The following is a 13,227-nucleotide window of genomic DNA, read 5'->3' on the forward strand; positions in this document are numbered from 1 at the left end:
ATGTTCATCACTAAAAATACCTCATGCTTATTTACTTATGATGTAGATCCGAGGCAAAAATTGCAGTATTGGCCTATTTGACGTTTTAAAGGACATGCCCGTCAAATTTCCCTCTACCTTTGTTAACATAAATGACGTATTAAAATGGAAAATTAAAGGGAAAGTTTAAAGTAAATAAAAAAATCCATTTCTAACGGGAGTCAGCATTATTATATAATTGGATAGGATTTAAATACTGCATCAGAATCCCTGTATTACAGTTCTTAAGTCGTTTATTAACGAATTCTTTAAACAGTAAGAAAATGTATGGAGTCAACATAGTATGAGGACGAGTATGCATTTATCATGGGAAAATGCACACGAACTTTGGATTAAACCATGAGGTATTTTGGATTAATTATCTTTTATTCTACTATTAGATTGCTTAAAGTTTGCAGAATTTGAAAAAACATTATTTAAGTATTCAGTATGCGTGTACTTTACGTATGAAAACTAATAAAATAGGTAATTACTATTTTCTATTTAATGCAGGAATATGGGCTTAAAAAATTTACGCTCACGGTAAAATTTGTACTTAATTTATAAGGGGAAACATTCTCTGAAACTATGCCATAATCATCGAATTTAATATTATTGCTACAAATTATCTCCATACCAAAATATATCCCTCTGAATTTGTCATGGGATAATTATGGAGGAATTTAATTTAAAAAAAAACGACGGTCACCTTTTGGGCGAGTGTGTATCGCCCAAAATTATTTAATGGAAGCCTTGAAAATGCTTAAAGGCACGAAGTTTGCGAAATGGGACATTTAGGCGGCCACTTGCTCGGGGGTTACGGCTTCGGGGATGGATGTAATTGCTTGAATGGGCGACGGATCGCAGATATGAAGTTCAGTGAAGAGGCTGAGGGGACCAGGGAAATTGCCTGTATCATGGAAACTCGGAGCCTTTTAATGGGATGGAGCTCGTATCGACCTCGAATGGGCTATTTTGCCTTATGCATCCCTATGTATATAGCCGTTCCCCGCATCCGATGAATTTGAAAATGAGCGACGTCGAAATAATCTTTTTACAATGTTTTAATGGAGATGGGTAAACACCGCTCGTATATTTTTGGTTGCTCGAACGCGTCAAACTCGAATAAAAAGAAGTCTTGTAATTTTACGCCGTTGACACGTTTAGTTTCGCTAAAGTGCGAGGCATTTTTTTATCCGCTATGGCATATATATATGTCTTTTAATGGTTTAATAAAAATCAGATTTCATTAACATTATCCCTTGTCGTTAACTGAGTGACAAATTGAATAAAGAACGTAAAATTATCGAAGGACGCTGTAATACCTTGGGTACGTCGATTGAATCGAAGTGATAAAATGTAAATATAACGAGAGAGCGATTAACCGTCAAACAAATGACGCTTTCCTCTGGAAATTGGTCGATAAAATGGAGTACATAAAAACACCGATGAATCTGAGGGATTTAATGCCAGTGTCAAATTGCGAATGGGGATGGAAAATCAATAACTAATAGCTAAATTTTGGAGGAAATATGGGCCTACCCGCATACATAGCATTAGAAACGGTTTTTATAACCTACAACCAGCATGAAAACGAGACGAAGCCGCAGGTTTATTATTTATCGCAATTGGGTTCTAACGCGTTATTCTGCAAGGATTATTTGTTCATGTTACGCTTAGTGACCTCTATAGGACTCCTCACGTTGATCCACACTGATGAGTTCTAATTGCAATTGGTTTTTCTGCATGTGGGGTGGAAATTACGAAAATGTACGAGTGATTTAAAATATTTTAATGGGAATAGATGAAAATCAAACTGTTGATATGGAACTGAGTATTAAAAATCAACGTTTTGAAAGGAGATAGCAACATTGACGATTCTTGCGTTTTGTGAATTGTTTTCATTACGAGAATGGCTGGGGGTTTGTCCCTTTTTAGAGGAAAAATACAAGCAGATGTGATAGTTGCTATGGGGAGCGAAATCCTATATTCATATATTAATCCTCTTACCATTCGTTATGATCAGTAATTCGCATGAAAATATGAATTGTCATGTCGTCGGCTCATAATGTTTGAATAACATGGAAAGTGGATAATAGTTATAATATTTACAGTCACATAAATTCGACAGTGTGCTTCATGGCGTGATTTCCAAAATTAATCGATTATTTTGGAAAATTAACTGCGATCTAAGGCCCTAGTGTCATATAGTAAACCTTTCTCTATGAATAATAGAATGATAGTCTAAGATATTAAAGAGTATCACATCGATATGAATTAAATATGGGCCTACCCTTATGTTTTTTATTTTGTAACCTAGCATCCGCGCGAAAATGCTACAAAGCCGAAGTTTAATTGTATATTGCATATCGGTAAATCGATAAGTCGCAAACACCTACGCCATTGTGTTTGAAAGGCGCTAATGGTCCTATACTTGGACTTCCTAGGCTAGGGGAGTAGTTTTTTTTTCTTCGAGTGCCTGTCTTCCGTGTGGCATTCGTATTGTGGTCAGGTTTCGCTGTTTCTCAGCTCAATTTCAAATCCTGACTATTTGGATGGGAATCCGTCACGCGAACGGGGCTTTTGGCAATAACTCTTGAATGTCCGTGACTTAAATGGCTTCCCTTTCGAGATTTGTATCCTTTTACAGATTTTTATCGTCTTTTTATGCGCATTGAATGGTGAACCAAAAGGAATAGGAAATGAGAAAGAATTGTTTGCGACAGGCAAAAGGAGAGAAACTTTCGATGATAATCTTGGATAAAGGAAGTATTGTAAGAGTAAAGAGATGGATGATTAGCCGAAGAAGTGGTAAAAATAGGTAGGCAAATTTCCGATGACTTGTTTATTGGAAAAATATTCAGAACGTAATAGATGGATAGTATTTCTAAAATATTATTGTGAGCATACACCTGGAGTCTTCGATGATTGTGTACATTCCTACTTACGGAACTAAAGGCAGGTTATTTTCTTGTAACGTATAGGAAATCGATCACTTGCGGTAGGGGACGAGATCATGAATACATCTCTCGTCACCCTTCTAAAATCATTGGTATGATCTAGGAAGCGCTAACTTTTAAATGTAATGCACCACAAAAAGAGTTATTTCTGTAGGTGCACGAACACTTTGGGACTTTCTATATGTGTATCGATCAGATACATAGTATCTCACGGAAACAAAATTATCACTTTTCTCGTGGTGCACATTCGACATCACATTTTATGGTCATAGGATACGGAAAATTGTAATGTGTAGGTACGGAACATTGTAATATTTCAAAATTTTTAGAATGATTATTAAGAAGCTCAGCTATAGGTATATGATATGGTGGTGAGGTGGAACCAGACCGATTTTTCACCGGGAAAAAAACTAATTGTATTTTTTAAATTTCGTTATTTCAAAATATGTTATTCTTATTGTCTTCTACAAATTACCGTTACAAAAGACTTCCCACGACAATTTTCTGGTCTCGTATTTAAGACTTCATGATTCAGGATTGCTTGGATGACGATACTTGCCCATGCGTATAAAAGATGGTCGACGACTAGAAAATAAAAGTCATTCCGACAAAAATGGCACACGAGCCGTGATGGAAATGCAATAGAGATCTCCTACTGCATCGATTCCTGACTTATTTCAATTACATGTAATACCGTAACTTAAGTCATAATTCGTAACTATGTTAAGTAGGAAAGGCACTTAAATTGACTCTGAATACTAGTGTTGTTGAAAAATTAATTAATTACTCTGTGTGCAAAGAAGACTAATATTTTTACTGTCAAGGAATCTCATATGTACTGTTAGTAATTTATCAAAACTTACTCCATAGTGCGTGACACTGGGAGATGTGGAAATCTTTTGGCTGTCATTGAGCTATATCACTGTACTTGTAGAGAAAGATATATGTGTCGATATTGATCGAAAAATAATAGATTTCCAGAAGCCTGGGCGTTTGTATGTAGGGTAGATTTCCTCAAATTGTTTGAGGATGTAATATGGAATTCGTAATTTCTTGATTTGTTTATTTAAAAAGCCTTTATCCTCAAGAGTTATCCGTTTAAATTCCGGAAAATATGGCAAGTTTTATACATATTTCACTTACAAAAAACCATATAATTACTACAGAAATATATACTATTTTGAGTCTTTCAATGCAAAACTAAACGCAAAACGAGCGCAATATAGCGAAGACATTAGCGACTCTCGCCAAGATTGTTATTCTGCCTTCATAGCTGGCATATGTTAGCTTTATCTAAAATCTTAGTTAAGAAACTAAGTAAAAAGGAGTGCAGAATGAGTGGTGCAGAAACGGCTTGCAAAGGACCGAAATCTAAAGACGACCTCGGTGGATTGGGCATTCTATGTGACCGAGCAATTTGCAGTAGTGCAGATACACTTTGCCACCTTCTTATGGCGCAAGCAGACAAGTGCAGAGTTTTTGAGTTCTTTTCTCCGGCGCCAATACGGCCAGCAAAATCTAAACGGCAAAATACCGCGTTTATCGAAAAAACAAAAAAAATGTGTCTCTTGTCCTTCGTTGTACACATCTGTGGTGTAAATATAAGCATGAACTGCATACATGAATTCTGTATGATTAGAGGCTTCTTGCATAAATAGAGGACCAATAGTTGGTTTTACTTTCGAGCGCTGACGTAACTGGGAATATACTTTGGGGGGATAGGATTGGGGTGGCGACCCTTCCCCCCAAAAAACGGCAGGGGGGAAATTCTTTAATTATGATATGTCTGGACATACATTTTACATCATTTTAGCTAAAAATTTAACTTTAAGCAGATGCAGTTACTAAATATCAAAACTAGAAAATTCTACAAAAATTATTTAAAACTAGTTTTAAATAATTTTTTTATTTATCTGAGGCTTTGGGGGGGATCACACCCATAGTTACGCCGCTGCTTTCGAGCGTTACTGTTTCTGTCAAAGTAGTTTTCCCCTAAATACAGCGGCCCTTACCGATGGTGGTGATGACGGTGAGAGAGTAGAGGAAGGCTCCCGAGAAGGACCACTGGCCGGGTCCCTCCTCCTCCTTGTCTTTGTCTTTCTCCTCCTCGGGGCTGTCCTCGTCGTCTAGCAAGAGACGCCTCGGCGGCGGCGACGCGTCCAGCCCGTTCTCCAGGGCCGCGTCCACAACGGCCCTCTGCAGGGCCGCCACCTCGGCCGCCGCCAGCGCCCGCCACTCCGCCTCCGAGAACACGTTGAGCGCGCTGGTGGCCTCCCAGAGGCGGCGGACGACGCGGCCCCGGGCCGAGGTGACGGCGGCCGCCCCCACCGTCGCGGGCGCGACAGCCCCCTTCTGCGGCCCCTCGATTGACATGAACATGAAAGCCCCTGCTATGGCGTAGCCCACCACCAGGCCCACGATCCCCACGTTGCTGAACATGAACGCCACGAACTGGCGGAGGCAGTCCTTGACGCGGGTCCAGCCCTCGCCGGCGCCGCGGCGACGGCGCGTCCGCGGCCGGGCCTCCATCGCGGCCCAGACGACGATCCGGGTCCTCGTGCGCCTCCCAGGGCATCACCGGCGGCGGCGACCGCGCCAAGGGAGGGGGGCGGAGGCGGCGGCAGTGCGTCGAGAGAGCGGTCAGAGGGCACGTCACGAGAGAGCGGAGGGGGTTCCCGGGGGCGGCGAGGGGCGTTGGCGGTCCCCATGGTGTCCGAGTGAGGCGGAGGCGGCGGCGGCTGCGGTGGCGTCACGCGGAGGCGGTCCGCGGGGGCGGGGGGAGGCGAGGGGGGCCGCGCTTGGCCACATCCCAAGGTGGGGAGCACTGGGAATGTCTGCAAAGAGAAGAGGTGAGAGAGAAGAAGGGGTGAGCGAGGAGACGTGGCTGCGTGTTGAGAGGAGCTGTGCTCACTCACACTTTGGATTCGGACAATGAGGCTCCCTTCCCCGCATAATGCGCTCGAGAAGTGCGTTGGGCTGACACCAGGGTGCTCCCTTTTGCCACTTTATTCCCGTAGCGACCTGTGATAACCGCTAGGAGGTTGTAAATATATATATATATATTTTGTAAATATATTTATATTTACAACCTCCTTGGATACCCGGCAAAAGTATCTTAACCCTGGATCACTAAACCTTCGTCATTTTTACGAGCGACGAGAGTTAATTTTAAGTTAAAATTCCAAAGGTTTGGAACATTTTCAGTAAAAAATTTACGTATTTTAAAGCATTTTTAATATTTTCTTCGTCACTTTACATCATTTTTTGCTCTAAATCATAGTTAAAAGAATTATTAAAAATACTTTCAATGAAAGACAAATGACTTAAACATTAAAATTTCCATAACTATAACAAAACAGTAAGTTATTTGGTAGAAGCACAAAATAGACCTCATTGGAATATAAAAAAATAGCGTCGTCAAAATGACGAATGTTTAGTGACCACGTAACTCTGAGCCAGGTTTAGTAATCTAGGATTAACCATGTCGACATTGGGTTGTGATTTTTTTTAACTCAATTGATATTGCATCCTTCAAAAGTTTCAATAAAAACAAAAGATGCTGAAGTATGTCAATTTTTACGCTCAAGTGCTGATATCTTAATGCAATCGCCGAATCACTGACGTTTCAACACTCATGACATCTCTAACATTTATAGAACGCAACATTGTTCATATTTCCAGAAGCCAATAAGGATGTCTCTGCCTCCGAGAACACGCGTTAAGGAAAGCGCTCTCAGACCCACAGACATACCGACTATATTCCTTAATTTTCTTCCTCAAAATTACGAAATACTTCTACGATATGATAATTTATTTATTTCTTTCACAGTTTCTTATCAGTAATATATATAATCAAAATATAAAGCTGAACGACAAATAATTATACTTTATATATCTTCACGTTGTAATCTTTATTTTGTAATCATTTTGTTTCAACGTTATTGAAAATGTAAATCCAGTTTTGGAAGAAAAGTGTGCCTGCGTGCTAGTTATTTAATATATAACGGAACTTTTTCAATCATTTTTTAGTTCAAATACTTTTATTTATAAAGTAATTTCGAAATACTTAAACGAAATGATCATTTATTTTTTTTTGTCTCTGTTACCCTATTTTTAGGTGAAGAGATATCCATTGTAAATTTTATTAGGATTAAAACCACAATTTGGCGATAGTGGTCCATCTTTTATCGATGAGATGACCACATGCGGTGTCCCACGAGGGCGTCGGTGAATGCATTAGACAACACGCAGTTTATATTCCTCTTTTTATTTTTATTTTTTTACTGTAAATAACCCAATTAGGTCGTGTTTTTCATCTCTATCTGGAAGTGACTGCAAAGCATTTTTGAGGTCAGTCAAAAAGAAAGGAAAGTCTGGTGCTATATATCAAAGCTTCGCAGAGAAAAGCAACTTGCTTAGCATCATTACACATTCATTTTTTTACATATTACCCCTACGTAATGCCAGGGGCTGCATTCCTTTTTTTCAATTATCCCTTAAAATAACTCTTGAATAAATTATCCGCTGTTGATATCACTTGAGTAGTGCGTACAGCATATTATAATATTAATAATTCCTAAATATTTGTCATGGGTGCTACCCATTTCCCTAATATAACATAAGTGCATTTAGTAATGAATATCGGAATGTTATATTTATACTTCGCTCTCAAAATCGACTCGTAAAACTGAAATTTTCTTTAGTCATTTACAAGAAAGACTTGCAGAAAATTTGAAATCCCTTCATTTTATTGCTCGCCTTCATCGTTCATGAAAGATTCTTGAATGTAATCTTATTCGATGAGGTATTATTTCCATTAATTGGAGTTCAGGACGACGTTATTTAGATTATATTTAAGCACATGGTTTGCAAGTATTTGCCTAAATATTCGGTGGCGGCGGGGTAAAGTCCTCGCCTGCCACACCGAACGTCGAGGGTTCAAGTCTCGCCTGGGTCATCATCATCATCATTAGTCAGCAATCCTGAGATTGGTTTGACGCAGCTCTCCATTTCTCTTTCCTATCCGCTAGCCTCTTTATAGTGGCGTATTTCTTCTCTTTTACATCCTTTATAACCTGTCCTATGTAACGCATTCGGGGCCGTCCCTTGCCCTTCTTCCATTCCGCAAGTCCTTCTACGATAGTCTTCATCAGGCCGTCGTGCCTCAAAATGTGGCCAATAAATTTGTCCCGTCTTCTGCTTAAGGCTCTAAGGAGGCTTCTCTTTTCTCCCACTCTTCTTAACACTTCCTCGTTACTTACACGGTCAACCCATTTTATATTCATCATTCTTCGGTAGCTTCACATCTCGAATGCGTCCACTCTTGACTACTCTGCTGCTGTCAACGTCCAAGCCTCGCTTCCATAGAGAAACATACTCCATATGTAGCATCTGATGAATTGTTTCCTTTCTTCTATGCTGGTATTTTCAGCTGTAAGAAGATTCTTCTTTTTGTAGAAAGCCCTCTTCGCCTGCGCTATTCTACAGTGTATTTCTTTCTTGTTCCGTTTATCGCTGGTAATTCGGCTTCCCAGGTAAGAAAACTCGTTCACCTCTTCAAGTTTATGCTTTCCCAGGTTGATGTTTGTTTTAGCCTCCTCTCTTTTGCTGAAAACTAATATCTTAGTCTTCTTTTTGTTGAATTTCAGCTGATATCAGGCCATTGTCCTTTCCATCTTTGTCAACGTCTTCTTTAAATCCTTCTCTGTCTCGGCTATGACTGCTATGTCGTCAGCAAACTCGCCTGGGTATGTTACCCTTATCCAGGGCACGAATATTTGTACACGTGTGATTGTTAAGTGGTATCAAAAATCCCGATGTAAAAGCCGAATAGTGCTGTTTTCGGAGGTGGGGACATAAAAATTTAAAAAAATACATTCTACGTCGTGTTTGGGTGTTATAACTCACATATTTATCTTTTGATTTACCCATTATGATACCATGATGACCTTTGCTGTAAGGGAATGGCCTCGTTCGATTTTTAACAAGAAAATATTAAAAAATCATCCTCATGAGTAACTGTGTATCATCGTATTTCAAATTTTCATAATTTTAATATTAATTAATTAGAGGTTTTATTTGTAATCGAAGTGGATAAAATGTAATACTCTGCGCGAGGAAATAACATACAGGTACATTATAACAATAAATTGGCGGTAAATATCTAAAAACATACGTAAAATAATATTGTTATTCTCAAAATTGCTAATATTTATAAAACTATAAGTAATACTAGGTACACATGATTATGCTCAAAATATCGCCGCATTGACATCAATGTTTCGTAATTAATTAGCTTCAACGCTATTTTTGCGATATTATAGTGCCAGTTTTGGCAGGAAAGTGTGCCGACGTCCAAATCAACGACACTGGACATTAATCATTTTTCAGTTCATATACATAGGCATGCATATGGGCTTTCCGTGCGTTTTGTGGACCAGGAATCAACCGCGCCCACTAGAACACAACCAATCCCCGTCAACCGTTTTTTTTTCCTCCCTCCATCTTTACCCTCTGTTTTGCACCCTTCCTTCTACCCTCACTTTTCCTCCTCTTCTCACTTGAGAAAGATGGGCAGCGTCCCATCGAAAATTTGAAACAACCTTTCCCCGTAAGTTCCCTACTTTTATTTTTCATTTATCTACATCCCAAAATTTTTCTATGTGCCCACCCTAGGGCAAGAAGAAGTTCATCTACATTATTTATAATGCTCGTGTGAGTTTATTTCAAACGTGTGCATATAGCCATTTTAAATCGTTTAAAACGACTCATTCATTTCCCTGATCGGTCTTCAATCAATGAGAATCATGTTCCACTTGAAAATTTCGGTTCAAACTCACAGCATAAAAGTCTTGGAGGAACTCTTCTTTGTTATAACACAGTTATTCTCTTGAAGGACTGACTTTCGGCAAAGGGAGACGAGGGCACAGAAGTTAGTTGAATCTCATTAGTTCATTCACCATTTCCCAGAAGGCAAACTTGAGATAAAGCGTAAGTAGAAATTAAGGATGAAAACGCCTGGTATTTCTCAACAGAATTACCGGGCTTAACTTAAATAAAGTGGTGGTGAGTCAGCGCTCTTGTCCTCCCCATTGTCTCGAAGATAAATGGGTCCAATGCCAGACAACAGCGCGTAGTGCGGAGCAAAAACAAAATTTTAAGACTGCTCGGTTGAATCATCGCGGCTTAGATCCGCTGTTTTCTAGGAAACTCAACGTTCACTGCGTCACTCCCCTATGCCAGCTCTTTCTCGAAAGAAATTTCCGCGAGAACGTTTATCTTCGAAGGTAGAAGTTGTCATAGCTTCTCGAATGCTTTTTGCATCAATGAGGATACAAACTTTATCCCGAAAACTTTAAGCGAAACATATTAATTGTTCTGTTCACGAAAAGGAAATATTTAAGCCTGTTTTTCATTCATTATATTGTCTTCATTTTCACCTCCGACGGGAATCAATACGACTATTGGACCTTAGGATGATGGGGAGAGGGAGTCGATAAAAATTGCCAATAGTGGTTATGAATTATTGGCGGTGGATATTATATTTTGATGAAAAGGAAAATGGATTGGTGATTTTAGAAAAATAATTAGACGTTGTATTCAAGGGGTGCACGTTTTAAAAACGTATTGGAAGTGAAAGTATATGGCAATTAGAGACTTAAGTATATCAAAAGGGGTTGCTTTGAAGGAAGAGGGCTAAGGAAGCTGATACGAAGGCAGGAAGTCTGTGCAATTGAAATGAGGTGCGATAAGGAATAAGATCGGTTTTTTTGCCAAATTTGTGGAAGTGTTTTGTAATACATATCGAGACAACGAGAGAAATTGAGTATGCAGGAACATAAGAAATGTTTTCTGAATTGGGGGAAAAGCTTGCTGTGATGGTTAGAGTGATGGCTTCCCACCCTAAGAGATCGGGTTCAAATCCCGGCTAAGCGGGGATTTTTCCGAGCCTGTCCGATCCCTGCTTGATTGCCTTGTGGAGGGCACTTCAAGTGCAGCACTCCATCCGTCACGTGGGAAATTAAGCCGTGGCTACCTTGGCACCTTTCGTTATGAGCAGGCTGATGCCGACACCAGGTTTCTCTTCGCCCTTCCTTTTCTACACCTCCCTCATGGCCTCAGTTGCTAATCCATGTTTGAAAAACATTTCTATTCTCGTGATCATTCATCTGATTTTAAAATTGATATAATAATGCATTTGTAAAAGGTTCTGAAGCGGAATCTGTAAATAATTTTGAAATTGAGGCATTTAAAAAAAAATGTATGGTTTTAAATTTGATATTATACATGCATTTGCAAAAAGGTGCTGAAGTGGAATCCGTTTAAAATTTTAAAATTGAGGCATTAAAAAAATGTATGGCAGAAATCTTGTGAATGAGGTGGTGCCGACGTACTCGGAATTTCTGGAAGTCCGAGTCCCTCCCTAGCCAGAGACCTTTTTCGGTGACCCTGACCAGGTGCCTTCCTCTGAAATGACCGAATAACCCCTTCTATTCTCACATGTTACCCCGCCTACCTTTGCCGACAATCTATGCATATTTCAGGCTTACTGCTTGTCACTCAGGAAGGTCTTGAAAGTGACGTGTGAATTAACACTGAAACTGGTCAAGGAAAATAATTTTTAAAATTGAGGAAAATTTTAGAGGAACTCTCTATTTTCTGAGCTAGGGAATGTGTTGGGCTTAGTTATCTTTGAATAAGGATAACAATATTAGTGATATAATGACGAGAAAACTATCTGTTTAATGGATGAGTAAGTAATATAGATGATTGGGCAGGATGAGAGTGGCTTAAAGAGTAGGGAAGATTATTTGGGATAAGCAATGACCTTGGTAAAATAATGTATTTGACCTAACTCATTAATATACCTAAGGAAAACAATGTACTGGCCTTATCAATTTTTTTACCGTAAAAAATTATGGTGAAATAAATTTTTAAGTCAAAAGTTTATGTCTTACCAGTTCGAGACAATTCATATTCTTCGCTATGATATTTGAAAGACGCAAGAGAGGTTTTAGTTTTATGAGCAGCTGAGTTCAAATTTTAGGTGAAACAGTTTACGACGAATCATTCTAGTTTTCATTCGTACTTTGGCCGGAAATGGTTAAATTTTATTTTCTATCCAGGAAGTGCCGACCAAGTTATACCGAGCTTTACATAAGAAAAGTCAGTGAAATAATACTTGTACTTTGGTGTTGATTAGGTGTCTTGATCTATAGTAACAGTAGGATGTTTAATATTTTTAGAAAGATCTTTTAAGCGCAGAAGCGGTTTCAAGTATAAATTTGGAAACTTACTCACGAGTGTAGCGAAGAGTCGAGGGGAGTGCCAAGAGTTATGCACTAAATAGGGAGTTTTTGGTCGTTGTGGAGACAAATTTTGTATTCTTCCTATAGAAATGAAACAATTTGTATTACTGAAATATTTAAGAGCGGATATGAATCTTTAAGGAAATCCGAGGGCTTGAAACGCATTGTTCGACGTAAACGGGATATTCAAGACAGTCAGGCTGCTTCCCAACACCTAACGATGACGTTCGGAGCCGACACAAATTCGGCGTGTGGCCTATAGATGAATCTCAGCTTCAAAGTGTAAAGGTATTAACCTTGTCAAAAAATGTTTTCTCACTAATTTTATGAAAGGGAGCTTTTTATTTTAGTGAATTCGCGTAATAAGGTGCCTTTTTGTTTCTTTTTTAAGTAATGAGAAAGATAAATAATGAATGTCGATAATAGGAACGTACCATTGTGAATGAATTCCCTTTTGGTTTTTAACGGCTATTGGTCAATATTGTGTATGACCCCAGGTACCCTAGTGATGTGCCCATTCAGCGTTTCAGTGACCTGTTGCAATGTGGTCATGTTGAAATATGGGCAATTTTTCAGGTATATCCATTTAGAGATAGAATAATGTCGGTCAAAATCGATTTTTATAGCAAACGATTTTTAATTTTATTGAAAATCGCGACTTCTCAAAGAAATCGACATTTGGACCAAAAGATCGATCGATAGAAAAAATCGATGATTCTTTAAAAAAGTTTTGACAGTAAAACGTTTATTGTTCATTCTAAAAATACTCAAATTACACATTTTATTATTAGAAATTTAAAAATAACTTAGATTACGTGCTTTAAGTATCAGAAGTAAAAATTAGAAATACACGCACATTGCACTTTTGGGATCACCGCTTGGAATCATTCGGCTTCCCTAAAAATTTGAAAAATGATCAATTGAATGAGATGCATTCTTGA

At 38.8% G+C, this 13,227-nt stretch overlaps 1 protein-coding gene across 1 annotated transcript in view; it reads right to left on the reverse strand.

Moving 5' to 3' along the window:
- Positions 1 to 13,227, reverse strand: part of LOC124155229 — a 120,501-nt gene that overhangs the window by 19,392 nt on the left and 87,882 nt on the right. Inside the window, exon 2 of the mRNA XM_046528945.1 lies at positions 4,991 to 5,812. Within this exon, the coding sequence (XP_046384901.1) occupies positions 4,991 to 5,507 (517 nt within the window). The 5' untranslated portion in view covers positions 5,508 to 5,812. The remainder of the gene's footprint in view (positions 1 to 4,990; positions 5,813 to 13,227) is intronic.

This window comes from Ischnura elegans, chromosome 3, assembly GCF_921293095.1.
Source record: "Ischnura elegans chromosome 3, ioIscEleg1.1, whole genome shotgun sequence".
Lineage (NCBI taxonomy): Eukaryota > Metazoa > Arthropoda > Insecta > Odonata > Coenagrionidae > Ischnura > Ischnura elegans.